General features: G+C 43.2%; 2 protein-coding genes across 9 annotated transcripts in view; both read left to right on the top strand.

Annotated features, from left to right (window-relative positions):
* The first annotated feature begins 1,386 nt into the window (after positions 1–1,386).
* Positions 1,387–22,076, top strand: LOC110490173 (ATP-binding cassette sub-family D member 2). Its single transcript, XM_021563403.2, has 10 exons — positions 1,387–2,545; positions 2,885–3,065; positions 3,850–3,971; positions 7,127–7,295; positions 12,785–12,879; positions 15,153–15,298; positions 16,008–16,153; positions 17,117–17,201; positions 17,397–17,522; positions 18,396–22,076. The coding sequence occupies exons 1-10, from the start codon at positions 1,604–1,606 to the stop codon at positions 18,607–18,609; spliced, it is 2,226 nt and encodes a 741-aa protein (XP_021419078.1). The 5' UTR covers positions 1,387–1,603; the 3' UTR covers positions 18,610–22,076.
* Positions 22,077–22,617: 541 nt separating this feature from the next.
* The window catches only part of LOC110490171 (kinesin-like protein KIF21A), a 41,719-nt gene continuing 38,065 nt past the window's right edge, over positions 22,618–26,271 (top strand). For all 8 annotated transcript variants that reach the window (XM_021563402.2, XM_021563401.2, XM_036944464.1 and 5 more), the window contains exon 1: positions 22,618–22,978. In XM_021563402.2, the coding sequence (XP_021419077.2) occupies positions 22,938–22,978 (41 nt within the window). In that variant the 5' untranslated portion in view covers positions 22,618–22,937. The remainder of the gene's footprint in view (positions 22,979–26,271) is intronic.

Here is a 26,271-nt window from a genome sequence, read left to right as displayed (position 1 = left end):
ATGAACCAGCCAAATGTCACAAGGTTGAGTCATCATTTCCATAAAGCTGACTGTATCTGTAAGTTCAGAAATATGGTAAAAAAGAGTACTAGTGATGTGAGGTGATGTATTTGTGTTGTCAGAAAAGACGAATCAGTGTGAGTAAACGTGACTGACCTGTCTACACTTGAATCCATCAGGAATGCAGTGCTTTCTCTTTCTAGCAGCCTGGACACTAAAATACATCAGTAGTACAATACCGTTATTGCAAATACTTAGATGAGCTACTGTTTCACTTTTCCTCCTAGAATGATTCTATAATTTCTTGATATATATATATATATATATATATATATTATATATATATATATATATATATATATATATATATAGCCATACCTGTACAAAGGCTGGCTCTCCACAAGGGAAAGATGTGATGGGGAGCAAGGGCTCATGGGTAACTTCAGCAATTTGGTTTACTATGAATGAAGTCGCCAGGTACATACATGTACTTCCAGAGCTGGCTCCTTCAGATGAGGTTGGTATTCCTAAGGTTTTCATCTTTCTCTGCATTTTCTTATTTTCAAAGAATTCCTGAATATATGTGGGCATATGTATTATCATGTCACATATACTGTATTATAATATATACAATATATGGTATCTTATTTACCCTCTGCTTTTTCATGTCATTTCTCATCATAAAACCGGTTCCTGTAACGTTAATATTCATAATGGAAAATCAAGTTCAAATTGATCTTAAAAAGGGGGTCAAGAGAATATTTTTGTTAAATAGTATCAATTATAATGTTATCTGACAAAGAAATAGAAAGTTAATGTTGAATATTCGCTAACAAGCAGTTTTTTTTTCTAAAACTTGTTCCACCCAGACTGTCAACAAGTAACGTTAACGTTACATCTGTAAAAGTGCTAACGAGGCTAACGTTAGCTAGCTAGCTGTCAAACTCCGCTTGAACCACCGACCCAATTCACTTTGCCCAGTAAAATCAGACAGACAGACAAAAAAATAAAATAATTGGGACATACATTTTTTTTTAAAGTGATGATAAAATATATCTAACAGCATACGGTAGTTGATAGTTGTTGAGTTTTTATGAAACCTAGCTAGCTAGCTACTAGTGAAACGTTCTCATCAAGTAGCCGATTATAATGATGCTTCAGTTTGAGGTGAGAGAGAGGTACAAAGATGCAGGAGCCAAGCCAACAGACAAATACATGACATAGCTACTATGTCCCTCTCAAAGACGAGAGAGGCGTTGGTAGTAACCACGTTACTACACTCAATGACAAAATATAGTCACAATACAGTGTGTGTATAGTAAAAAACGTACAGTAGGGACCTCATTTGAATACGTCCCTCACAACCGTATCGTGTCTTTCCGGGGTGTTGCCTATAATAAATAAAACACTGCCAAACCAAATGACGGAAACACTAGAACGTACCTAGCGGGTGGGTTTTCTAGCTTAAACATCTCACCGTTGTATGAGGGAGATGGTTTTTCCTTTTCTTTTCGCTTCCAGATCCATAATCATACTAAAATCCCCGATGGATGTAGCACGGAAATAACCAGACTGTCTCTTTGATCGCTGCGTAGGGGAAAATATGTCCAATATACTTGATGCGGCGTTCAGAGTGAAATGGGACCGGACGACTGCAGCGAAGCGAGCTGTCTTTCTCGCGGCCGCTGCCTACGGGGTGAAAACCTTGTACCCCATCGTCTGCAGACAATTCGTGAAACGGAATGGATGCAGGAATAGCAGGGGCTCTAAAGGAGAGGAAAATGGCTCAACGGTTGGCGTTAAATCACAAACAGATGCACTGAGTCATAAAAAGTCGCCTGGGGTAAACGCAGAATTTTTTAAACAGATATTTGAACTCATTAAAATCCTCTTTCCAAAGCTTGTTTCCAAAGAGCTCGGATTGCTGTCTCTGCATTCGGTCGCGTTGATTTCACGGACATTTCTGTCTATCTATGTCGCAGGCTTGGATGGCAAGATTGTGAAAACAATCGTTGAGAAAGAACCACGCAGCTTCATCATACAACTGATGAAATGGCTCCTTATTGCCATTCCGGCCACATTCGTGAACAGTGTTATCCGCTACCTCGAGTGCAAGCTGGCCCTCGCCTTCCGCACACGGCTAGTGGACCATGCCTACACCACCTATTTCACAGACCAGACCTACTACAAAGTCAGCAACATGGACGGGAGACTGACCAACCCGGACCAGTCTCTTACCGAGGACGTAATGATGTTTTCCCAATCCGTTGCGCATCTCTACTCGAACCTCACCAAGCCCATCTTGGATGTGATACTCACCTCCTACACTCTCATCCAGACGGCCCGGTCCAGGGGGGCCAACGCCAGCGGGCCGACCCTGCTGGCCGGGCTGGTAGTGTTTTGCACGGCCAAGGTTCTGAGGGCCTGCTCGCCGAAATTCGGAAAACTAGTAGCTGAGGAGGCCCACAGGAAAGGCCATTTACGCTATGTGCATTCCAGGATCATTGCCAATGCAGAGGAGATAGCCTTCTACAGGGGCCACAAGGTATACAAGAAAGATGCGTGGTGGATTTTCCATGCAAATGTATTTATTATAATAGCAATACCAATGGGTTGGGTCCCTTGGAGTTGGATCCAATGCACACCTATGACATCGTATCAAATTCCCCAAAGTGAATTTCAATCATTTGATTGACAGCCTCCTTATATGCACTTGTTTTAAATAAGACTGTCTGCCAGTGCAAAATAACTAACATACAATGTGAATGCTATGTGAACTCTATTTGCAATCCATTTGTTGTGAATGTGGCCTGTGTAGGCCAGATACTTTTTGTGACTGCAATGTAAACTGCCTGTCTGTGTCTGCCGGTCCTGTGTGTGTCAGGTGGAGATGCGTCAGCTGCAGAAGTGCTACCGGGCCCTGGCGGAGCAGATGAACTTGATCCTGTCCAAGCGTCTGTGGTACATCATGGTGGAGCAGTTCCTCATGAAGTACGTGTGGAGTAGCTGTGGACTGGTCATGGTGGCTGTGCCCATCATCACAGCTACCGGCTTCGCTGACAGCGGTAATAGTCACCACGACATCATCTAGTTTTCTTCTAAAGCCCCTTGTTTTCAGGAAGGGTTGTCATGGTTGATCTCTGTTTGTGCATTCCAGCAGGTAGCCTATTCCGTCTTTCATTTGAACCGATTGACGTTTGGTTCTATTCAGGTCATTTTGTGCTGGACTCACAAAGCTCCCCAAAAAACAGCCCCTCTTCATTTGCATGTTCCACACACCATAGAAGCTGATCAGCATGTGTTAACCCACAGGAACCAACTAGCTCAACGATACCCTGTAGGTGTTATTCAACAAGGACTTTGTTGTGCTGGTAAGGGTATATTCATCCTGTTGTCCCTATTGTCCTGTTAGCTACTAACCAACGGAATGCTACTGTTGCCTGATGGGAGATCGGCTCATAATAATGTGTTTGATGCCAAATGGAATGGCATCAAGCAGATGGAAACCATGTGTTTGATGTATTTGATACCATTCCACCTGTTCCGCTACAGTCATTACCACGAGCCCGTCCTCCCCAATTAAGGTGCCACCATCCTCCTGTGGTCTCCACCCCCATCAGTGTCATACACACTGATAACATGGCAACTTTTGGGTTTTTGGCCACAAAAAAGAGAGCTGTCATTACAGTCTTACTGGTCTAAGCACAGAATGGCTCTGTTCCATTTTGGTCTTTTGCCACTTTCCCTAGTTCCTAGGCCCTTCCTTAGGCCATACAGATCAGAAAGCCAAGGGGCTACGGGCCCAGTATGTCATCTCATAGTGTCGATCCTTAATTTCCCCTCTCACAGAGACTGCCGACGGTCAGACTCAGGTGCTGGTGAGCGAGAGGACAGAGGCCTTCACCACCGCACGCAATCTCCTGGCCTCTGGAGCTGACGCCATCGAGAGGATCATGTCCTCCTACAAAGAGGTGATGTTTCACGCTTCTCTCGCCTCTCTTCTCTTCTCTCTCTCTCTCTCTCTCTCTCTCTCTCTCTCTCTCTCTCTCTCTCTCTCTCTCCTGTCTCGTCTCTTACATTCAAGTGGCATTAGAGTGAATGGACAGTGTTCGAGTGAGCCATTAGACCCACTCATGACAAGAGGACTTTCAAACGGTCTGACCAACATGAAGCAACACCAAAGAAAAAGATCCCTCATTGTAATCCCAAAATGATGATGTCCATCCACACGCATTTATTATTTTGCAGACATTTATTTTTGAGTTACCAGATTTAGGCCCATTTTATGTCCCCCATCACGGTGCTGATTTGAATGTTGTCTGTGTCGGTGGTCACATGCCCACTACAATATTTGTGAATATGACAGTTATATCTACAGTATTACATGGATGTGAGAAAAGGGCTGAGGTGCAAGAAAGCGCACTGTTTCACTCTGTAGGGGAGGGTAGACCTTTCAATAAGAGGAAATGAGTATTGTTGGTGTCAGACTGTGGTTTTTGTAATCCTTTGCCTTGCAAATCAGTATCACACTTCCTACTGAAGGTTAGTCTACATTTAGTCATATACTGTACCATACAGTGTGGAGAACACACAGGGTATGAAAAAGAACAGAATGTGATTATTAGGTAGTGTTTTGGATGTTACCCAACAAGGCTATGCATGCAGGGGTTCCACTCAATGCACTGGGTTCTGCAATGTGTGTTGCTTTGGCACCCTAAGAGACAGGCAGAGATGCTTTCCTGAGGTAAGGTTCACTCACTGTAGCTCACCCTGCTCAGTGTTTGAACAGTGCCACACACCCAACCAGGTTATGTAACAGTAGGGTATGTTATGCAGCAGGGGCACACACGTTCACCCTGTTCACCCACGACTGCGTGGCCAAGTACGACTCCCAACACCATCATTACGTTTTCTGACGACACAACAGTGGTAGGCCTGATCCCAGACAATGATGAGACAGCCTATAGGGAGGAGGTCAGAGACCCCCCTTTAACATAGATGGAGCTGAATTGGAGCGGGTCGAGAACACCAACAAACTATCATGGTCCAAACACACCAAGACAGTTGTGAAGAGGGCACGACAACAGCTCTTCCCCAGATTTGGCACGGTCCCCAGATCCTCAAAAGGTTTTACAGCTGTACGATCGAGAGCATCCTGACCGGTTGCCTCTACCCCAAGCCATAAGACTGCTGAACAATTCATCAAATGGCCATCTGCATAATTTACATTGACACACCCCCCTTTGTTTTTACACTGCTGCTACTCGCTGTTTATTATCTATGCATAGTCACTTTACAAATTACCTCGACTAACCCTCACCCCCGCACATTGACTCGGTACCGGTACCCCGGGTATTTACCCTCAGTACCCCTGCCACTCAAGGCTCCCGAGTGGCGCAGCGGTCTAAGACACTGCATCTCAGTGCTAGAGGCGTCACTACAGACCCTGGTTGGATTTCAGGTTGGATCACAACTGGCCGGGATTGGGAGTCCCATAGGGCGGTGCACAATTGGCCCAGTGTCATCCGGGTTAGGGTTTGGCCGGTGTAGGCTGTCGTTGTATATAAGAATCTGTTCTTAACTGACTTGCCTAGTTAAATAAAAATAAAATATAGCATTGTTATGTAATTTTCTTTTGTACTTTTTTTTTTTTATATATATTTTTTACTTTAGTCTATTTAGTAAATATTTTCTTAACTCTATTTCTTGAACTGCATTGTTGGTTAAGGGCTTGTAAGTAGGCATTTCACAGTACGGTCTACACCTGTTGTATTTGACAAATAACATTTGATTGGATTTGACAGACACAGGCAGGGCACATTGCACTACTGCTGCTGTCACTGCACTCTGTCTGAACACAGCCTGAGACTGTGACACACCTAAGGCTGTGGCGGTCATAACATTTTGTCAGCCGGTGATTGTCAAGCAAACAACTGCCGATCTCATGTTAATTAACATAAACACATTTAGAATCTTCTGGCTTCCATGCATAGCCTACAAGCCACTAATGCAGACATTTGGAACATCTACATAAAAGTCCAAGGAATCCATCTATAGCCTACACCATCACAATAAATCCATTCTTTATTTTAGACAGGTCAAAAGGCAAAGAGAGTTGCACACTCTATGTATAAACGCCCAGTCATTTATTGGGTAAACCACCAGGTGGTTCTATAGGCTATGCGATTGCGTGAGAAAACAGAGTGATGGCCTCTATTAAAAAGAGGAGGATCCCATCAGCTGCCAGTTCCACTTTAAGGCTTTCCCACTCTGCCACTCATGCTGGCCGGCTTAGCCTAGCTGTGAATAATCCTCCATCTGGTGATCATCCATGTAGCCTGTCTGGCTGGGTTCAGCTCCTCATTATCAATCCTATGGCACCTTAACTAACTTGGAAGATATCTCCTTAAAATGTGACCCGATTCAGGAAACTAGGCGTATGTCGCAAGTCACGACATCACAGGAGAGCCTTTTGAACTTAAACATTTTGTTTTTATCAAAATGTGTTTTTTGGGCAGAAATGCCTTCTCGAACATGTGAACTTTCATGTGCCTTAATTACAAACTTGTATGCCATCTGTAAAATTGTTAAATTTCGAGCCCTGTTGGTTAAGCCACAGAAAAAGTCAGCAACCTTCCCACTAGCCATGATTGGCTGAGATAATAAGTGGGCTGGACATGCCGAGAGAGGAGGTTCGGATTGGTCTGTCTGTGTTTGTAATCCTGTCAAACCTTTCCATATGGAACCCAAAAGGGTTCTACCTGTAACCAAAAAGGGTTCTCTTGTGGGGACAGCCGCAGAACCCTTTTAGAACCCTTTTTTTTTTGAAAATTAGTTGCATAAATTATACAGAGGTCTTTTCCATCATTCAATCAAATAATGGCCCTTCAGCTTGTACTGTAATCCTGACCAGATTTTCAGTGCACTCTACAATACACTGCTATAGACCAGCTCTGCTGCTGGCTGCTCTCATAGTTCAAGGGTTTTCCCAAAGACACACACACTGCTCTACTTTGCTCACACCTACTGTTGGGCAATGGAACTCTGTTGGGTAAGGCGACCTAACTGACTCCAGTGTTATTTACCTCAACAAGTGACCTCTGACCTTTCTTGTTGTCTGTGATAGGTCACAGAGCTGGCGGGCTACACGACACGCGTCTACAACATGTTCCTGGTGTTTGGCGAGGTGCAGAGGGGCGTCTACAAGCGCTCGTCCGCTTCGACCATGGGAACAGGAGAGAAGAAGATCGTGGCCAGGCCAGAGATGCACATCGACGGGCCTTTGGAAATCAAAGGTAGACTATCTGAGATTTAGTACACGTTTGTCCAGAGGTACACTTACACATGTGAGACACTCAAACGTTATTCTATTTCCTATTCAGTACACTATACCATAGTATACTACAATACTACATTAGGGGGTTGTGGTAGAATCTGGGTTAGAGTGGCGGGCTGGTAGCCTGGTAACCGAAAGGTTGCCGGTTCGAATCCCCGAGCTGGGAGTGATCCGGCAGCCGGAGGGTTACCAGCTTCAATGATATTTGTGCGTCTGTAACTTTATCACTCATCATTATTCACGATTCATTCAGGATATTCCCTAATCATGATAGCATCCACATGAATGTAGAAGTGTTCAGAAACAAAATAATCTGAAAACACAACCAAAATAAACAGGAAATGCATCCAACCAAATTTGTAGTCACAAGATTGATGTAGTCATTGTGTGCTAGAAGTATGGGACTAAATACTTTAATTTGAACTTATTTTTTTGCAGGCGAGAGAGACACAGGGTCCACCCCAAATGGCACCCTATTCTCTATATAGTGCACTACTTTCAGTGTTTCCTCATATTAATTTACCACTTCTAAATCTGTATATACTGTATATATATATATATTTATATACTGTATATAAAGAAAAAATGTGGGATGTTAAAATGTTTTCACTGTAAAGTTAAATGACTAAAACAGATCATGTAGAAAAGATAATGGACCTATATAATACAAATAAAATATGATCATCTTCGAGAAGTGACAATCACCAAAATAAAACTAGACAGTCAGGGAGAATCTAAAAGTCCCAAAATTGCATGGCATTATTTTGTGACAATGTTTGAGTCATTCAGATAGCATAAGAACACTGCATAAGTGTGTAGAATTGTAGGAAATTTGCTCTAAACGGCACATTTTCTCTCAGCCCCATGGAAAAATTTATAAAATTGCAGGAGAGGTACTTTAAAACTGACATGTTTTCTCCGCCCTATGACAGAATGTGTAGAATTTTGGGAAATTTGCTTTAAAACATTTTGTCTCTGCGGCCAGGACGAGGGCCTCTAAAATGTTCAGTTGCCTGGAATGACAAGTTATAACGTACAGTGCCTTGCGAAAGTATTCGGCCCCCTTGAACTTTGCGACCTTTTGCCACTTTTCAGGCTTCAAACATAAAGATATAAAACTGTATTTTTTTGTGAAGAATCAACAACAAGTGGGACACAATCATGAAGTGGAACGACATTTATTGGATATTTCAAACTTTTTTAACAAATCAAAAACTGAAAAATTGGGCGTGCAAAATTATTCAGCCCCTTTACTTTCAGTGCAGCAAACTCTCTCCAGAAGTTCAGTGAGGATCTCTGAATGATCCAATGTTAACCTAAATGACTAATGATGATAAATACAATCCACCTGTGTGTAATCAAGTCTCCGTATAAATGCACCTGCACTGTGATAGTCTCAGAGGTCCGTTAAAAGCGCAGAGAGCATCATGAAGAACAAGGAACACACTAGGCAGGTCCGAGATACTGTTGTGAAGAAGTTTAAAGCCGGATTTGGATACAAAAAGATTTCCCAAGCTTTAAACATCCCAAGGAGCACTGTGCAAGCGATAATATTGAAATGGAAGGAGTATCAGACCACTGCAAATCTACCAAGACCTGGCCGTCCCTCTCTTTTAACAAATCAAAAACTGAAAAATTGGGGCGTGCAAAATTATTCAGCCCCCTTAAGTTAATACTTTGTAGCGCCACCTTTTGCTGCGATTACAGCTGTAAGTCGCTTGGGGTATGTCTCTATCAGTTTTGCACATCGAGAGACTGAAATTTTTTCCCATTCCTCCTTGCAAAACAGCTCGAGCTCAGTGAGGTTGGATGGAGAGCATTTGTGAACAGCAGTTTTCAGTTCTTTCCACAGATTCTCGATTGGATTCAGGTCTGGACTTTGACTTGGCCATTCTAACACCTGGATATGTTTATTTTTGAACCATTCCATTGTAGATTTTGCTTTATGTTTTGGATCATTGTCTTGTTGGAAGACAAATCTCCGTCCCAGTCTCAGGTCTTTTGCAGACTCCATCAGGTTTTCTTCCAGAATGGTCCTGTATTTGGCTCCATCCATCTTCCCATCAATTTTAACCATCTCCCCTGTCCCTGCTGAAGAAAAGCAGGCCCAAACCATGATGCTGCCACCACCATGTTTGACAGTGGGGATGGTGTGTTCAGCTGTGTTGCTTTTACGCCAAACGTAACGTTTTGCATTTTTGCCAAAAAGTTCAATTTTGGTTTCATCTGACCAGAGCACCTTCTTCCACATGTTTGGTGTGTCTCCCAGGTGGCTTGTGGCAAACTTTAAACGACACTTTTTATGGATATCTTTAAGAAATGGCTTTCTTCTTGCCACTCTTCCATAAAGGCCAGATTTGTGCAATATACGACTGATTGTTGTGCTATGGACAGAGTCTCCCACCTCAGCTGTAGATCTCTGCAGGTCATCCAGAGTGATCATGGGCCTCTTGGCTGCATCTCTGATCAGTCTTCTCCTTGTATGAGCTGAAAGTTTAGAGGGACGGCCAGGTCTTGGTAGATTTGCAGTGGTCTGATACTCCTTCCATTTCAATATTATCGCTTGCACAGTGCTCCTTGGGATGTTTAAAGCTTGGGAAATATTTTTGTATCCAAATCCGGCTTTAAACTTCTTCACAACAGTATCTCGGACCTGCCTAGTGTGTTCCTTGTTCTTCATGATGCTCTCTGCGCTTTTAACGGACCTCTGAGACTATCACAGTGCAAGTGCATTTATACGGAGACTTGATTACACACAGGTGGATTGTATTTATCTGCATTAGTCATTTAGGTTAACATTGGATCATTCAGAGATCCTCACTGAACTTCTGGAGAGAGTTTGCTGCACTGAAAGTAAAGGGGCTGAATAATTTTGCACGCCCAATTTTTCAGTTTTTGATTTGTTAAAAAATATCCAATAAATGTCGTTCCACTTCATGATTGTGTCCCACTTGTTGTTGATTCTTCACAAACAAATACAGTTTTATATCTTTATGTTTGAAGCCTGAAATGTGGCAAAAGGTCGCAAAGTTCAAGGGGGCCGAATACTTTCGCAAGGCACTGTATATATGTGTCATTTGATGCGTTCATAGTCTGTTGGGGTTTTTCAATTAGGTACAGTACATTCTGAAAGTATTCAGACCCATTTACTCTTTCCACATTTTGTTACGTTACAGCCTTATTCTAAAGTATTTTAAATAAATGTTTTTCTTTATCAATCTACACACGATACCCCATAATGACAAAGCGAAAACAAGTTTGTAAAAATATTTGCAAATGTATTAAAAATAAAAAATGTATTCAGACCCTTTGCTACGAGACTCGAAATTGAGCTCAGGTGCCTACTGTTTCCATTGATCATCCTTGAGATGTTTCAACAACTCGATTGGAGTCCACCTGTGGTAAATTCGATTGATTGGATATGATTTGGAAAGGCACACACCTGTCTATATAAGGTCCCACAGTTGACAGTGCATGTCAGAGCAAAAACCAAGCCATGAGGTCAAAGGAATTGTCCGTAGAGCTCCAAGACAGGATTGTGTCGAGGCACAGATCTGGGGAAGGGTACCAAGACATGTTTGCAGCAATGACGGTCCCCAAGAACACAGTGGCCATCATTCTTAAATGGGAGAAGTTTGGAACCACCAAGACTCTTCCTAGAGCTGGCAGCCCGTCCAAACTGAGCAATCGGGGGAGAAGGGCCTTGGTCAGTGAGGTGAACCTGATGGTCACTCTGACAGAGCTCCAGAGTTCCTCTGTGGAGATGGGAGAACTTTCCAGAAGGACAACCATCTCTGCAGCGCTCCACCAATCAGGCCTTTATGATAGAGTGGCCAGACCGAAGCCACTCCTCAGTGAAAGGCACATGACAACCTGCTTGGAGTTTTCCAAAAGGCACGTAAAGGACTCTCAGACCATGAGAAAGAAGATTCTCAAACCAAGATTGAACTCTTTGACCTGAATGCCAACTGTCACGTCTGGAGGAAACCTGGCAACTTCCCTACGGTGAAGCATGGTGGTGGCAGCATCATGCGGTGGGGATATTTTTCAGTGGCAGGGACTGGGAGAATTGTCAGGATCGAGGGAAAGATGAATGGAGCAAAGTACAGAGAGATCCTTGATGAAAACCTGCTTCAGAGTGCTCAGGACCTCAGACTGATGTTAAGGTTCACCTTCCAACAGGACAATGACCCTAAGCACACAGCCAAGACAACGCAGGAGTGGCTTCGGGACAAGTCTGAATGTCCTTGAGTGGCCCAGCCAGAGCCCGGACTTGAACCTGATTAAACATCTCTGGAGAGACCTGAAAATAGCTGTGCAGCGATGCTCCCCATCCAACCTGACAGATCTTCAGAGTATCTGCAGAGAGGAATGGGAGAAACTCCCCAAATACAGGTGTGCCAAGCTTGTAGCGTCATACCCAAGAAGACTCGAGGCTGTAATCACTTACAAAGGTGCTTCAACAAAGTACTGAGTAAAGGGCCTACTTATGTAAATGTGATATTTCAATTTCTAAAAAACTGTTTTTGCTTTGTCATTATGTGGTATTGTGTGTAGATTGATGAGGGGGGGAAAAGCTATTTAATCCATTTTAGAATAAGCCTGTAACGTAACAAAATGTGGAAAAGTCCAGGGGTCTGAATACTTTCCGAATGCACTGTAAATGCAGATGGGCCAACCCAAGCTTCAGCCTATTTATTTCTGGCTTTTAAAGAGACAATTACGTTTCAGATGGTGTCAACATAATCATATATTCTTTCATTTTGGAGTAGAATGTCCTTTTCAAAATAATTGACGTTCTCTCCCCCCACGCTAACTTTGCCATCGCTGCTGAACAAAAATCCTAGGGGAAACACTGACTTTTGACCAGAGACCTATGGGCCTTTGTCAAAAGTAGAGCACTATAAAAGGGAATAGGGTGCAATTTGGAAAACAGCCGAGGCTAATCCTGTGCATCTTTCTTGCTGTTTTTTCTCACCATCTTGGTCTAAAGCCAAATATCCATCCTCAGCATCAATCGACTGTAATCATGATATAAGATGTTTTATTGTTTCATACACCGGATAGGTACAGTGAAGTGTGTTGTTTTACAGGGTCAGCCATAGTAGTACGGCACCCCTGGAGCAAATTAGGGTTAATTGCTCAAGGGTACTTCGACAGGTTTTTCACCATGTCAGCCCGGTATTCGAACCAACCACCTTTCTGCTCGGCTAATACCACCGGTGAACATGTGCATCTGGACATACTCTTTGCTAACACAGCTAGTTAGTCAGTTGGCCACGTCCTCGTTATCTACAGCTGCACTTTATTACACTTTCTCACATTTTTTAAATGCTGCCACACATTTTTTTCTGGCAGCCACATGCACTCTGGTTGACTGAACTGATCATATGAATTATTGATCGACACACAATGACCATTTTTTTTTTTTGTCTTTGTCTTCTGCAGGAAGAGTCATCGATGTGGACAATGGCATCGTGTGTGAGAGTGTCCCTATCATCACTCCCAATGGAGACATAGTGGTCTCCAGCCTCAACTTCAAGGTGAGAAATAACACATCAACATCCTGGGTGATGTTCAGTAGTGATAAAACGTTTTCAAATGAAGTGAAATACTTCAAATTAAGTACTACCTGAATTTATCCAATAAGAAAGCAGATTTTTGTTTCCATTCCCAAAGTGTTGTGAAAGTGCGTCCTACTAAATCATTCTAAATGTTACAGCACCTGTGATGTGTTTGCTGTGACTATTTTCCTAATCCTCCAGCCATCTTCCCCCAGGGTAGGGAGTACATGCTATTTTCCTAATCCTCCAGCCATCTTCCCCCAGGGTAGGGAGTACATGCTATTTTCCTAATCCTCCAGCCATCTTCCCCCAGGGTAGGGAGTACATGCTATTTTCCTAATCCTCCAGCCATCTTCCCCCAGGGTAGGGAGTACATGCTATTTTCCTAATCCTCCAGCCATCTTCCCCCAGGGTAGGGAGTACATGCTATTTTCCTAATCCTCCAGCCATCTTCCCCCAGGGTAGGGAGTACATGCTATTTTCCTAATCCTCCAGCCATCTTCCCCCAGGGTAGGGAGTACATGCTATTTTCCCAATCCTCCAGCCATCTTCCCCCAGGGTAGGGAGTACATGCTATTTTCCTAATCCTCCAGCCATCTTCCCCCAGGGTAGGGAGTACATGCTATTTTCCCAATCCTCCAGCCATCTTCCCCCAGGGTAGGGAGTACATTCTATTTTCCTAATCCTCCAGCCATCTTCCCCCAGGGTAGGTAGTACATGCTATTTTCCTAATCCTCCAGCCATCTTCCCCCAGGGTAGGTAGTACATGCTATTTTCCTAATCCTCCAGCCATCTTCCCCCAGGGTAGGGAGTACATGCTATTTTCCTAATCCTCCAGCCATCTTCCCCCAGGGTAGGTAGTACATGCTATTTTCCTAATCCTCCAGCCATCTTCCCCCAGGGTAGGGAGTACATGCTATTTTCCTAATCCTCCAGCCATCTTCCCCCAGGGTAGGGAGTACATGCTATTTTCCTAATCCTCCAGCCATCTTCCCCCAGGGTAGGGAGTACATGCTATTTTCCCAATCCTCCAGCCATCTTCCCCCAGGGTAGGGAGTACATGCTATTTTCCTAATCCTCCAGCCATCTTCCCCCAGGGTAGGTAGTACATGCTATTTTCCTAATCCTCCAGCCATCTTCCCCCAGGGTAGGTAGTACATGCTATTTTCCTGATCCTCCAGCCATCTTCCCCCAGGGTAGGGAGTACATGCTATTTTCCCAATCCTCCAGCCATCTTCCCCCAGGGTAGGGAGTACATGCTATTTTCCTAATCCTCCAGCCATCTTCCCCCAGGGTAGGGAGTACATGCTATTTTCCTAATCCTCCAGCCATCTTCCCCCAGGGTAGGGAGTACATGCTATTTTCCTAATCCTCCAGCCATCTTCCCCCAGGGTAGGGAGTACATGCTATTTTCCTAATCCTCCAGCCATCTTCCCCCAGGGTAGGGAGTACATGCTATTTTCCTAATCCTCCAGCCATCTTCCCCCAGGGTAGGGAGTACATGCTATTTTCCTAATCCTCCAGCCATCTTCCCCCAGGGTAGGGAGTACATGCTATTTTCCTAATCCTCCAGCCATCTTCCCCCAGGGTAGGGAGTACATGCTATTTTCCTAATCCTCCAGCCATCTTCCCCCAGGGTAGGGAGTACATGCTATTTTCCTAATCCTCCAGCCATCTTCCCCCAGGGTAGAGAGTACATGCTATTTTCCTAATCCTCCAGCCATCTTCCCCCAGGGTAGGGAGTACATGTTATTTTCCTAATCCTCCAGCCATCTTCCCCCAGGGTAGGGAGTACATGCTATTTTCCTAATCCTCCAGCCATCTTCCCCCAGGGTAGGGAGTACATGCTTTGTCCTTTGTTGTGTTACCCGGAAGTTAGCTCACTTTGAGATTTGAATTTATTTTTGAAGTGAACCCTGGCTAAGAGAAGGAAGCACACATGTAATTATCACACACACACACACACACACACACACACACACACACACACACACACACACACTACATTGCATAGTATAAAATAAGGACAGTATTGCTTTCTAATACTCAACATAAACCATGACAAAAAAAAAGATGTAGGGACAACATACAATCAAGTGATTGCTTTGCCACACTCATGTCATGGGTTGTTAGACACATCAGCTGTGACGAAACTATTCAGTACTCCAAGGCTATAGTGTGTGTGTGTGTGTGTGTGTGTGTGTGTGTGTGTGTGTGTGTGTGTGTGTGTGTGTGAATGCTGTTTCTTGCAGGTGGAGGAAGGTATGCACCTGTTGATCACAGGTCCTAACGGCTGTGGGAAGAGTTCTCTGTTCAGGATCCTCAGTGGGCTGTGGCCTGTCTATGGGGGGCTGCTGCACAAGCCCTCCCCACAACACATGTTTTACATACCACAAAGGTTAGTGGTTGTCACTGTCGCACACATCCTTATGCCCACACATGTACCGACTCTGACACACATGTACCCATGTATAGATTATAGGATCTTAATTTGACCACTCTATTGTTGCTGCCAATGTTACTGCACAACAGGAAATGCAAACAAACAGGTTTAAAAAGGCTTCTAAAGTTTGTTATTTCCACTTTAAAATGTCAGACTTGATTTGCCCTAACAAAAAATGGATCAACATAATAATTCACATTTCCTGTTGCTGCAGAATTATTTTCCTGCTGTGGCAAACTGGCTCAAATGAAGATCCTACTGTACGATGCAGGCTTGCATAGAGGCACACACACAAGCATGCACGGATGAATATTCTGTATGCATGCACGCACGCACACACACACACACACACACACACACACACACACACACACACACACACACACACACACAGTCAAATGTATTGAAAATCAGCAGGAGGTAACCTTACCCTCTAGACTCGGTAACTGGATCTCCATGGAGAGTGAGAGAGAGTAACCAGACCTTAGAGTAGTGAAATATTTACCAGATCTTCCAGGTGTTTTGACGGCTTTACTGGAATGGTGAAACGTGACACACACACACACACACACACACACACACACACACACACACACACACACAGACCTCTTTACCCAAATGTTGTGTCTGACTATCTCCCCCTTTCTCTCGCTCTCGCCCTCAGGCCGTACATGTCCATTGGGACCCTGAGAGACCAGGTGATCTACCCAGACTCTCTAAAGGACATGCATGACAGGGGCTACAGAGACACGGACCTGGAGGTCATACTGGACATTGTTAACCTCAACCAGATAGTGACCCGCGAGGGCGGTAAGAACCCGGGGAGGGATCGGAGTCAGCCTAGAACAGAAGGGCTGCGTGGGTCTGAAGGCGTAGGAACAGGTGCACTTTGAAAAGAGCTGGCCTGACAAAACCTCCCAGCATCCTATTTTTAAGCTATTTGCCCTTGAGATGAATGATATGGTTTCCAAGGGGATTCCCTAACAACAACTGACATATACTGAACGGGGCCCTCTCAGTTCAGCTAACACACACTTCCTAAAAAAAAAAAAATTATGTTTCTGTATCTCTTATCATGTGCTGTCTGTAAGTTATATCAGTATTTTCTAGTGGCACCAGTCTGTCCCTCTCCATATCTTTGGTCTTATTAAGGACATGTAGAGTGTAGTTAATTGGAGACCAGTGGTCCTGTTATTCTCCGACAATCGGCTCCATTAATGTGACCTCACCACTAAGCCTAGTCACTCCCGGTTAGAGCCATGAATGGCTGCTTTGTAACCACCGTGTGAATGGTTCCTAGCCAGAGGAGAGGGTAATAATCTTGGGATCCCTCCAGAAGGGATTATAATTTTCCCTGTTTGTTCACCAACGCCGGCTGTAGAGACATTGAAGTCCTGCGTTTTCCTCCTGCGTCATGGCTCTAAATCGGGATTAGAAAGTATTCGTTTTTTTTTGGTCTTTTGAGATGAATATGAAGCCCGGTGGTTTAAACGGAAAAGACACAGGACGCCTTGGCAGCGGGATTAAAAAAAAGGCTTGTTTTTAAGCCTTAGAGAGAGACAACGTTTGTAAGTCAGTCAGTCTCCTATGGAATATTCTTGAATTTTGGGCTCTCGCCACAGGCGTTACCGTGGTTACACTAAATGTAAACCCTTTGCGTTGGTCTTTGGGTAGCGTTTAACCTACTTATTCCTGTGGAGAATAAAACTGTGGTCAATGACAGTGCTTCCAATATTAACTGACTGTGATGTGTGTCTGCTTGTCTGTGTGTAGGTTGGGATGCAGAGATGGACTGGAAGGATGTGTTGTCTGGGGGAGAGAAACAGAGGATGGGCATGGCTCGCATGTTCTACAACAGGTACGACGTGGCCTGCCATCGTAGGCCTTCTTAAACCCTGTACGTGTGGGTTGGAAAAACGTAATAGTAGATAGTGCTGGTGATTGAATAGCCCATTTTCCTCTCTTGTTCTATAGTTGATTGGTGGCCAGCTGATTTAATTCATCGTTAATTTGAAAGTTATACACTTCTAAATTCCTTTTTCTTGTGTGTCAGGCCAAAGTACGCCCTGTTAGATGAGTGCACCAGTGCTGTCAGCATTGACGTGGAGGGGAAAATATTCCAGGCTGCAAAGGATGCTGGGATATCCTTACTGTCAATCACCCATAGACCCTCCCTCTGGTAAGAGATAGATATCATATCTGGACCAGTCTGTCCAGCCCAATTCCAATCTTTTTTCCACTAATTGGTATTTTGACTAATCACATCAGGTCTTTTCACGTAAGATATTTTTCAGAGCTGATCTGATTGGTCAAAAGACCAATTTGTGAAAAAATGTCAGAATTGGGCTGCCTGTTTAAATGCAGCCGCTGTGTCTCCAATACCTAGGTGGAGCACCATGAGTTTGGCAAGCAAGACTAGTCAGAGAGTTTCTCAAACGTCCAATGTGTAATATTGTATGGCGCTTTTTGTCATGAAGCTCACAGATTCTGTGCCTAACACTGTAGAAGAGTTTTAAAGGAAAACCGTACAGAAACCTGTAGAAAAAAAGGAAATGCAAAATACTACCGCAAAACAAGTAGTAGCCTATAAGCAAATGCACTTCTACTTGTCAAGTCAGCAATGCTCTGTTCTTTGTTTTCTTTGAGTTAGCCTCAGAGAAAACACAAACAGGACTACCACAATATTGTGCAAGTCTGTTCCTCTCAGGAGATTGCTGCTGCTACTTAGTTGCTTGTTTAACCTTAGCAGTCACGTAACCCTATGACATTTTACACGACATGACATGACACTACACCACGCAACAAGGGAACAGCACAAAATAATCACAACATGACTGCAACCACAATAGAACAGGACACATGCGCCATCACTAACACTGCAATACTGTTTCATAACATACCACAACCATAAGGTCAAAGACAATTGTATACTATTTGGAAATAATGTTGTGCTTTGACTGGATAGTGAACAAATTAAAAAGAGAAACATAACGCAACCATGAAATAATCCCATCCTTAACCCATGTTCTTGCTCCACTTTTCATACCGACAGGAAGTACCACACTCACCTGTTACAGTTTGATGGTGAGGGAGGATGGAGGTTCGAGCAGCTGGACACCGCTACGCGTCTCTCCCTGACCGAGGAGAAACAACGCCTCGAGTCTTCACTTGCAGGAATACCCAAGATGCAACACAGACTCAACGAACTCTGCAAGATCCTGGGAGCGGACTCAGCCCTCAAAACAGCCGACTTAGCAGAGGAATGAAAGAAAGAGCGAGATGTTCAGAAAAGTCAAAAGTATAATTTTTTTGTTTCAACCAAACGCATATTCCCATACGTTTCCAATGTTGGGGTTGATTTTTAAGAATTCAGCGACACTGTTGTTTTCTATATGTTTTTATTGCTGAGTGGTTGAGAGACTTAAAATCTCTGACAAGCTGAGACTAACATTTTATTTGGTTGAACAATGAAGTCAAATTATTTTTCATTTCTAGCCCTACTCAATTTGGGGAATAGTTCATTGTTATTGTCGTAGTTATCAAGTGCTGAAGTAGTAGGCTTATGCTATTTTGTGTGAGACAGTATTTTCCTCCTTTTAGTGTATAGATTTGTTTGTGTTAATAAAACAGTACTGTGGACAGGAAAATGCACAACGTGTCGTTTTATTAGATGAGTTTAAAAGGTTGACGTTTCGGCCTTTTAATTGCCTTCTATGTCAATCTTTTAAACTTGTCTAATTCAACTTTTTTTTTAAAGAATGGTGAGCTAGCGTTGCACCTTTTCCTGTCCAATGATCTCTACACATTTTTGGGGGGTTTCACCACGACTCACTTTGGTTGAGCACCCTCTCCTTCTTTCTGTAAAAAAAAACTACTAGGAAGGTCTTTGGACGATATCAAACAATGAACATACACGTTTTTACAATCATATCAAGTTCTTCATTAAGGTTAGGCTAATAAGCATACCGTTTTCCAAGGTAACCCAACTGCTCAAATGTAAAGTACCACAGCTGCAATACATTTGTGTCCCTTTCTGTTATCTCAGCTACTCGCGCTGGGGTTATGTCATAAGGACATCTTTCTTATAACATGACTGAATGTGTTTCTCACAGGTTATTTCCTCAGAACTGCAGTGTAGTAATCTATTCAAAATACCTCAGTAGCTTTCAAAATATCTTGCTCTGCATTTTAAATAACACCCTTCCTTAGACCTATATAGTGCACTACTTTCACCTTTGTTAGTGGCTAATAGATGGTTGTCTTAGGAGCTATTATTGGACATTGGTGCATTAGTGACAGAGCTGTGGGTCTGTTGCTATAGGCTTCTGGTTCACTGAACAAATACAATGGATTTCAAGGCATTCCGTCTTGTCTCCAGCAGAGCACAGCAGGAATCGGACTGGGCTCACTCACACAAACGCACGCTAACGCACACACACACACACACACACACACACATCGCCTGGCAAAGCCCTCCTCACTGTCACTAGGGTAATATCCGCGGAACAGGGGTGTTTTGTGTCGTCTCGGTCCGCAATCTTCACCCCTATAAACATAAGTCACATCTTCAGCATAGAGGTGTTGTGTTTTACAATAAACACGGTTGTTTTCCGTTGTAGTTCAGTACAGTTTACTTGGTTGCTGAGTTTTATTAAATGTTACCTCGTTATAGCCACCCACAGTACAAATCAATCTAGTTGAGCAATTCATATTTGTTACCAGCGACCTATCTCAGACTTTATACTGTGAACTTTGTTTGTTTCTTTTTTTGATAATGTCATAAAATTGTATTTTTAATGTAGGGATTTTAGAGTTTGATAACGCCTCTTCAAACCTGTGTATGCACTGTAAATCTTCTGCTGAACAAAGCTGTCATTTCAGCGCTGGTCAAATCCAAGACCAGTCCTTCTAGTGCTGTAGCCTTATAGCCTGGCTGTGTTAGTATATCCCCTATACCAGGGTTCTCCAACTGGCGGTCCGCGGCCCGAATTTGGCCCCCCAAGAGCAAAAAAAAAAAAGTGTATTTTTATCGTTGGAAATAAAAGACTGTAAAAACGCCAGTAAATCAGCTCCAAGTGATTGACATTTTGAAAATGTCAAATTATTGCCACGCATAATAGAGAGAGTGATATGTAATCGTATACAGATCCGAGCAAGGTTTGAAATGATTATGTCAAATATTATATCTGTTTGGGCTTCTTGCAGTCTATTTGCAGTCTACACATTATTTGTAATTATGTTCCAGCCGGTGACTGAATCTAGTTGATCCCTGCCCTATACGGTATTTTCAATCAGTGACACATACTAATGCTGGGTTATTTGATTGGCTTGGTAACGTCTGTGACAAATCAGAATGAAATCAGTAACCGCAATGGCAGAATATTTACAAGTGTACAACAAGTGCAACTGCAATATTTTGACCACTACATCTCAGACTAAACTGTCTTAAAGAGAAATGACATGGAAAAGAATGTATGTGAGTTATAAATATGTAAACTATATATTGTAATGTATACTTTGTTAATATGGTACTTATACTTTGCCTTTGCATGGAATGGGTGAGTGTGAGTGATGCCTCAATCACATGTTATATTTGAACTGTCTCTTTCAATCAATGCTAAACAGAGAGCATTGTGGGAGGAAAAATACAATAACTTGCACCGTGAATAGTTAGTTGTTCATGGAAATAAAGTGTTGACATTTTGTAATATACTTGGTTATAACTACTGTTATGAAATAGGTTATGAGCCTGAAAAGAACCTACATATTCAGGTTTCTCATTTCTTGGGATTCTAACTAATACTTTGTGTCTTGAAAAGGACACCTGACATAGTTTGAAACCCGATTTCCCTGTACTGTAAAAAAAAAAAAACATTCTGTGTTGCTCAGCCCTGTTGATAGGAAGTATCTACAGTATACTACTGGATGAAACAGTGTTAAAGTGACTGAGAACGGTATGGAATGAGTAGAATCGAGAGGTGATGCTTGAAACTGTATACATGTTGACCCTGAGTTTAGCTATCTAACCAAGACTATGGATCAAAGTCAAACTAAATCAAATATGCTTTGGTATTCTAAAAAATTGGAACTGTTAAGTTAGGCCCACTCTAGTATGTTCCCACAACACTGACATACATACTAACAATTATTTGATACAATTCTTTTGTCATTTTTCTAATAAGTGGAACATCTGAATGTACTGTATTTGACATGTGTCATAGCATTTGGCTTTGTCATTCGGCAATTCATCCAATTTCGGCAACGGTAACAATTGGAAGTGTGATTTGCAAAATGGTTGTTCATTTAATGGCACCTCTTGTAACTAATGCATGTGTTCTGTCGTGATTTTATTAAAGAAGAGTAACGAACTCATTTATGTTATGGGCATGGGATCTGTTTTGTTCTGTGGGCCTAGTGATGCTGTTTCAGTCCAGAGAGACATGGGACTGAGGGACAAGAACAGGCGTTGTCTCCCCTCTCTTCTAGTCTCCTCCTGATTTTTTTTTAATGGCGGAAAACAAACAAAACGTTCTAAGCCCACCTGTTCTGCTACTGCTGTTCGTTCTGCACGCGGAGGCTGTGCGCTGAGTGTTCGTTTACGTCAGTGTGAATCCCATATGTAGTTTCAAGCATGCTCAAAATCATATGCTTGGCTCATTACACTTTTGCTCTTGAAAATGTATTTTCCTGTAAATAAAACATGACAACCACTAAAGACTGTAAAACTCTAAAATAATTGATTCATTGTTGTGTTGTGCTGTCGTTAGTCATTTTGGAGCTGGTTGCGTATTCCAGCCTCAGAGTACAGGGATATTCAATGTAACGTGTATCTGATGCCATCTGTTGTATAAAGACGGAAATGATTTGGATCACACAGCACTTTTGTAATCATAACCAATGACCACACGATGGTGCCATTCTCCACCCATACACCCGTACATCAGTAATGTCTTTGCAACAGTAACTATTAGGCCTACGCCATTTGGTATTTCACGAACATATTCACATTAGATTGGAATGTCAACCCACATGGCGACACACAATATGGTAAACCTCTTCATTTTTAATTGGATCGGCGGTTTTTAAACTGCATTGGACGTGTTCAATTGCATTGCAGAAAACAAGGTGGTGTCATTGCTTGAGACTCAGCTAGTGGTCATCAATAACTCAACCTTTTCCACCAATTGGCCTCTATAATTGGCCTTGAGAAGGTTTTTGTCAGATTCGTAGGGTGCAGGAGGCGTGGCTTGATTACGTTTCGCTCCTCCAGTCGCGCACAGGGGCAAGCAAGTGTATTATTCTACCAGCACCACCTAGCATGGCTGGCCTCTACACGGGAATAATGCACGCAATGTCATAGAAAATGTAACCTCGACTATGATTCAGAATGCGCCTCACCCGAGGTAGAGCACGGAGAATAGCACACTAATGCTCACATCGGATTGCAATTATTTATACAAAGTGGATGTGAGCTGTGGGGGCTCAAGCGCGTTGGTAACGGAGCTGCCTGCTGCACACGGATAAAAGAAAAAGAAAATCCAGCTATTTATATCGTGGTTGTTCCAGAGGTGACGACCCTCCGGACTTCGTAGCCATGAGTGGACAGGACGAAAGTTCGGTGCGGGTCGCATTGAGGTAAACCTGTGACATTGGGTGGTGTTTTGTGTTCCGTCGGGAAAGTATGCTCTTGGTCACGACTCTCCAGGATAATGTACCGATTATTATTGTGACCATGCCGGTGTTGATAAACCAGAGCATGGGCTGTTATAATGGCCTTATTACTGTGTGATAACATTCATGTGTGTATAGCCTAAACAAATGAGCATCCGTTTAAAAAATAACGCACGGTAGATTGAAATGTGGCAAAGCAATCAACGTTTACGTAGGGGTTGGCGATAGCAATAACAATACGTTTCTCCTTGTATTTATATTCTAGGACGCTTGTCAAATGTCAAACTACTAAAGCAGCAAGGCCTTGGATTTGTTTAAGTGTCACCATCAGCCCCCCCGTATAGACCAACCAAGTATATAGCCAGCACAATTTCCTAGGTTAAGTTTAATGAGTTTCCTTTGTTGATGCTTAAGGAACTGTAACAGTACTCCATTTCCCAATGGCCTGGCTGCAGACATGATGACTACATGCATTTATGAATGAAGGAAGGAAGGAGGGGCGGATATGACAGGAGAAAGCAGTACCCCCCCCCCCCATCACAAAAGTGAAAATAAAAATAAAATAATGAACACTCTCTCTCTCCAGTTACTGCAGGCAGACTTTGACCCAGTACTCTCTTTACTAAGTCTCTGCCTGGACTGGGCCTTGGTTTTACAAGCCTCTCTCCTGCATATAAAATGCAGCCATATTCATGAGACAATATACCAGCGGCAAGCACATCTACACAACACGATATTTGTAGAGACCGTTTTAATTGCCGACATGTCAGGCAGACCGCTTGTAGAGTTTTCAAAAAAATGTAATGACATGCTGATAAAATGTTTATAACATGTGATGTGCACACAAATCTAACAGCATCATTACCACCTTCCCCCGGTTCCCTGAAATACAGTTTGGAACCTGTCACTAATCCAAGTGTCCTGTGTATGGGTCAGTAAGCACATCCCTTAAGCCTACAGCACAGGGATACCTTCCCTGACCCTGCTGCGCCCTGCACCTTAATGCTCTCTCTGCTATCCTGAGAACACCGGCTCCGCAGAGCTCCCTTCATCACATTATGTACACATCCACTCACTCACCCACACGCTAGCACACTCTCGCCAAGTCACTCTCTAAGCCTGTAGCTCGCTTTTCCTTTCTCTCTCCCTCTACCTATCCCTGTCTCGCACGCACACGCGCATACACACACACGCGCACACACATACACACACGCACTGGCAGGACAGCCGTTACACTGTTTAATCTTCACGAAACCCTCAGACATGCACATAGACCTCCAGTACAAAAGGTTACACACACTCTTGAGATCTGGAGAGTCATGACGGAGGCAACCCTGTGTCTGTCTACGCCTGCTTTCTGCTCTTGGCTTGGGTCCATTAGGCTGAATGTCTATCTGTCCCTGTGTCAGAGGAGTTCTTGCAAGGTGACATCAGCTTTGTCTGCTGTCTGCCAACCTGTCTCAAGGATAATGCTATTATATAGGCCATTTCATATTCTGATCTAGCATAATACAGCCTGGCGGCCGCCAGATCTGTATGTGCTTGCCTTGGTCCAACCCTACTGACTTGAAAGCACGTGAGTACATATATCTGGCAACCCAGCAAACCTACTTGAAGCACAAAAACATGACACAGAAAGTTAAAACATCCACTTAATCATTCTTGTCATGACTTGACAACGTTATCTCAGCTGCTATCGTTACAACTACAACTGCACAGTACATTAGCCTTGATGAGTTATAGTAACACCCACAAGAGACATGGCAACGCTGTAATTACTTCTGTGTGTTGGTGCAATCTGTAGAGCAGCAACTTTATCAGAGTCACTAAGGACATGTTTAAGACAGGTTGACTCACAGGTTTTCACTGACTTGTAACAGTTAAAACAGACACCGCGCACGCACGCACGCACACACACACACACACACACACACACACACAGCGATCACCAACCAATGTAGCTTGTTGTTGTTAGATACCGAGCCTGCGTGTGCCAGTTGGCCTATTGCTGTCTGTTAACGAGGCTTAATGCTTCAGCCCCAGTTGCATGCACAAGGCTCATATGTTCCATTATCACCCAAGTGCTGTTCTGGTGGAGTTAATGAATGTTACAAGTCAAAGGTCAATGCTTTGGCACCAGAAGTGCACAGTCGTGTTTTTTTTAGGGGTGCGTTACTGCGACAGAGTCAGTCAGTCAGTGACTCTCATGAACATAGGTTTTCCAATGCTGCTCTTGAACATAAATGACTGGCATCTAGATTTTTGTTCGATTTCTTTCTCTCCTGTGCATTACACATTTTCATTTTGTGCACATGGCACGTTTGCACCCGTTTCCTGTTTTTAGGCCAGCGCTGTTAAAACACACAGACAAAAGGTATAGCTGTCCTGGACACAACTATATCAAAGTATTTATTCACTGGGCAGTCTCGTATGAGCTCAGTCTAAATGGAATAAACAGATCGTTTTAAGCAATTTAGCCTATGTAAGTATGTTTGTTTGGTAAAGTGAAGTGTGACCAGATGAGCCAGTCAAGTGGTTGTTTCATGAATATCCTTGAAGTGAATGAAGCATTAAGTATGCATCGCCTCAAGCCTGGAGCTACGCTACAGTGTCGGTCGCTTCAGGTTTCAAGTTGTTCACGTTTGAAGCTAGACGAGCCTTTTACACAATTTCAGCTAAAGGCCAAGTCAAAAGAAGACACTTGTTTCAGAGAGCAATAGAATTGGCACAATAACAGACATGTCATGTTATGCTAGTGTAATATTTATTGTGTCCAGCTTCTGTTTCAGATTTTCTCATGTGGGGCAAAAGTCACCAAAACAGCTGCTATTGGGCAATGGGACCAAACCCTCAAAGAGTAACGTCCTTTCCACTAGTTGGTTTTTCAGAGTGTCCATCAAAGCTCAGCTCCTCCCCAGGGTGGATTATTCTTAAATATGCACAAACCATCTGCCAGCACACGTCATGTGATATTACAAAGTGTCCTGACTTACTACGAGAGACAATAATAATAGTTACTGTATCTATTCAATTTCATCCACTTCTCTCAGTATCCAAGTAAGGCTTTGTGTTGTAGCTGAGTCCTTCTGGCTGAGACTTCTCTAAATGATTTTGAATCCAAGTCCGAGTATAGTAGAGAGGTACAACACTGCCCCAGCCTGCCAGCCAGAGGGACAGAGTGTTTACTTTTTTATATTAGAAGGTGTTTCACACATAGAGATGGGATATGCATCTTTCATACAACACACAACAGGCCC

This window comes from Oncorhynchus mykiss, chromosome 15 (assembly GCF_013265735.2).
Source record: "Oncorhynchus mykiss isolate Arlee chromosome 15, USDA_OmykA_1.1, whole genome shotgun sequence".
Classification (NCBI taxonomy): Eukaryota; Metazoa; Chordata; class Actinopteri; order Salmoniformes; family Salmonidae; genus Oncorhynchus; species Oncorhynchus mykiss.
This window is presented reverse-complemented; position numbering and strand designations above follow the sequence as displayed.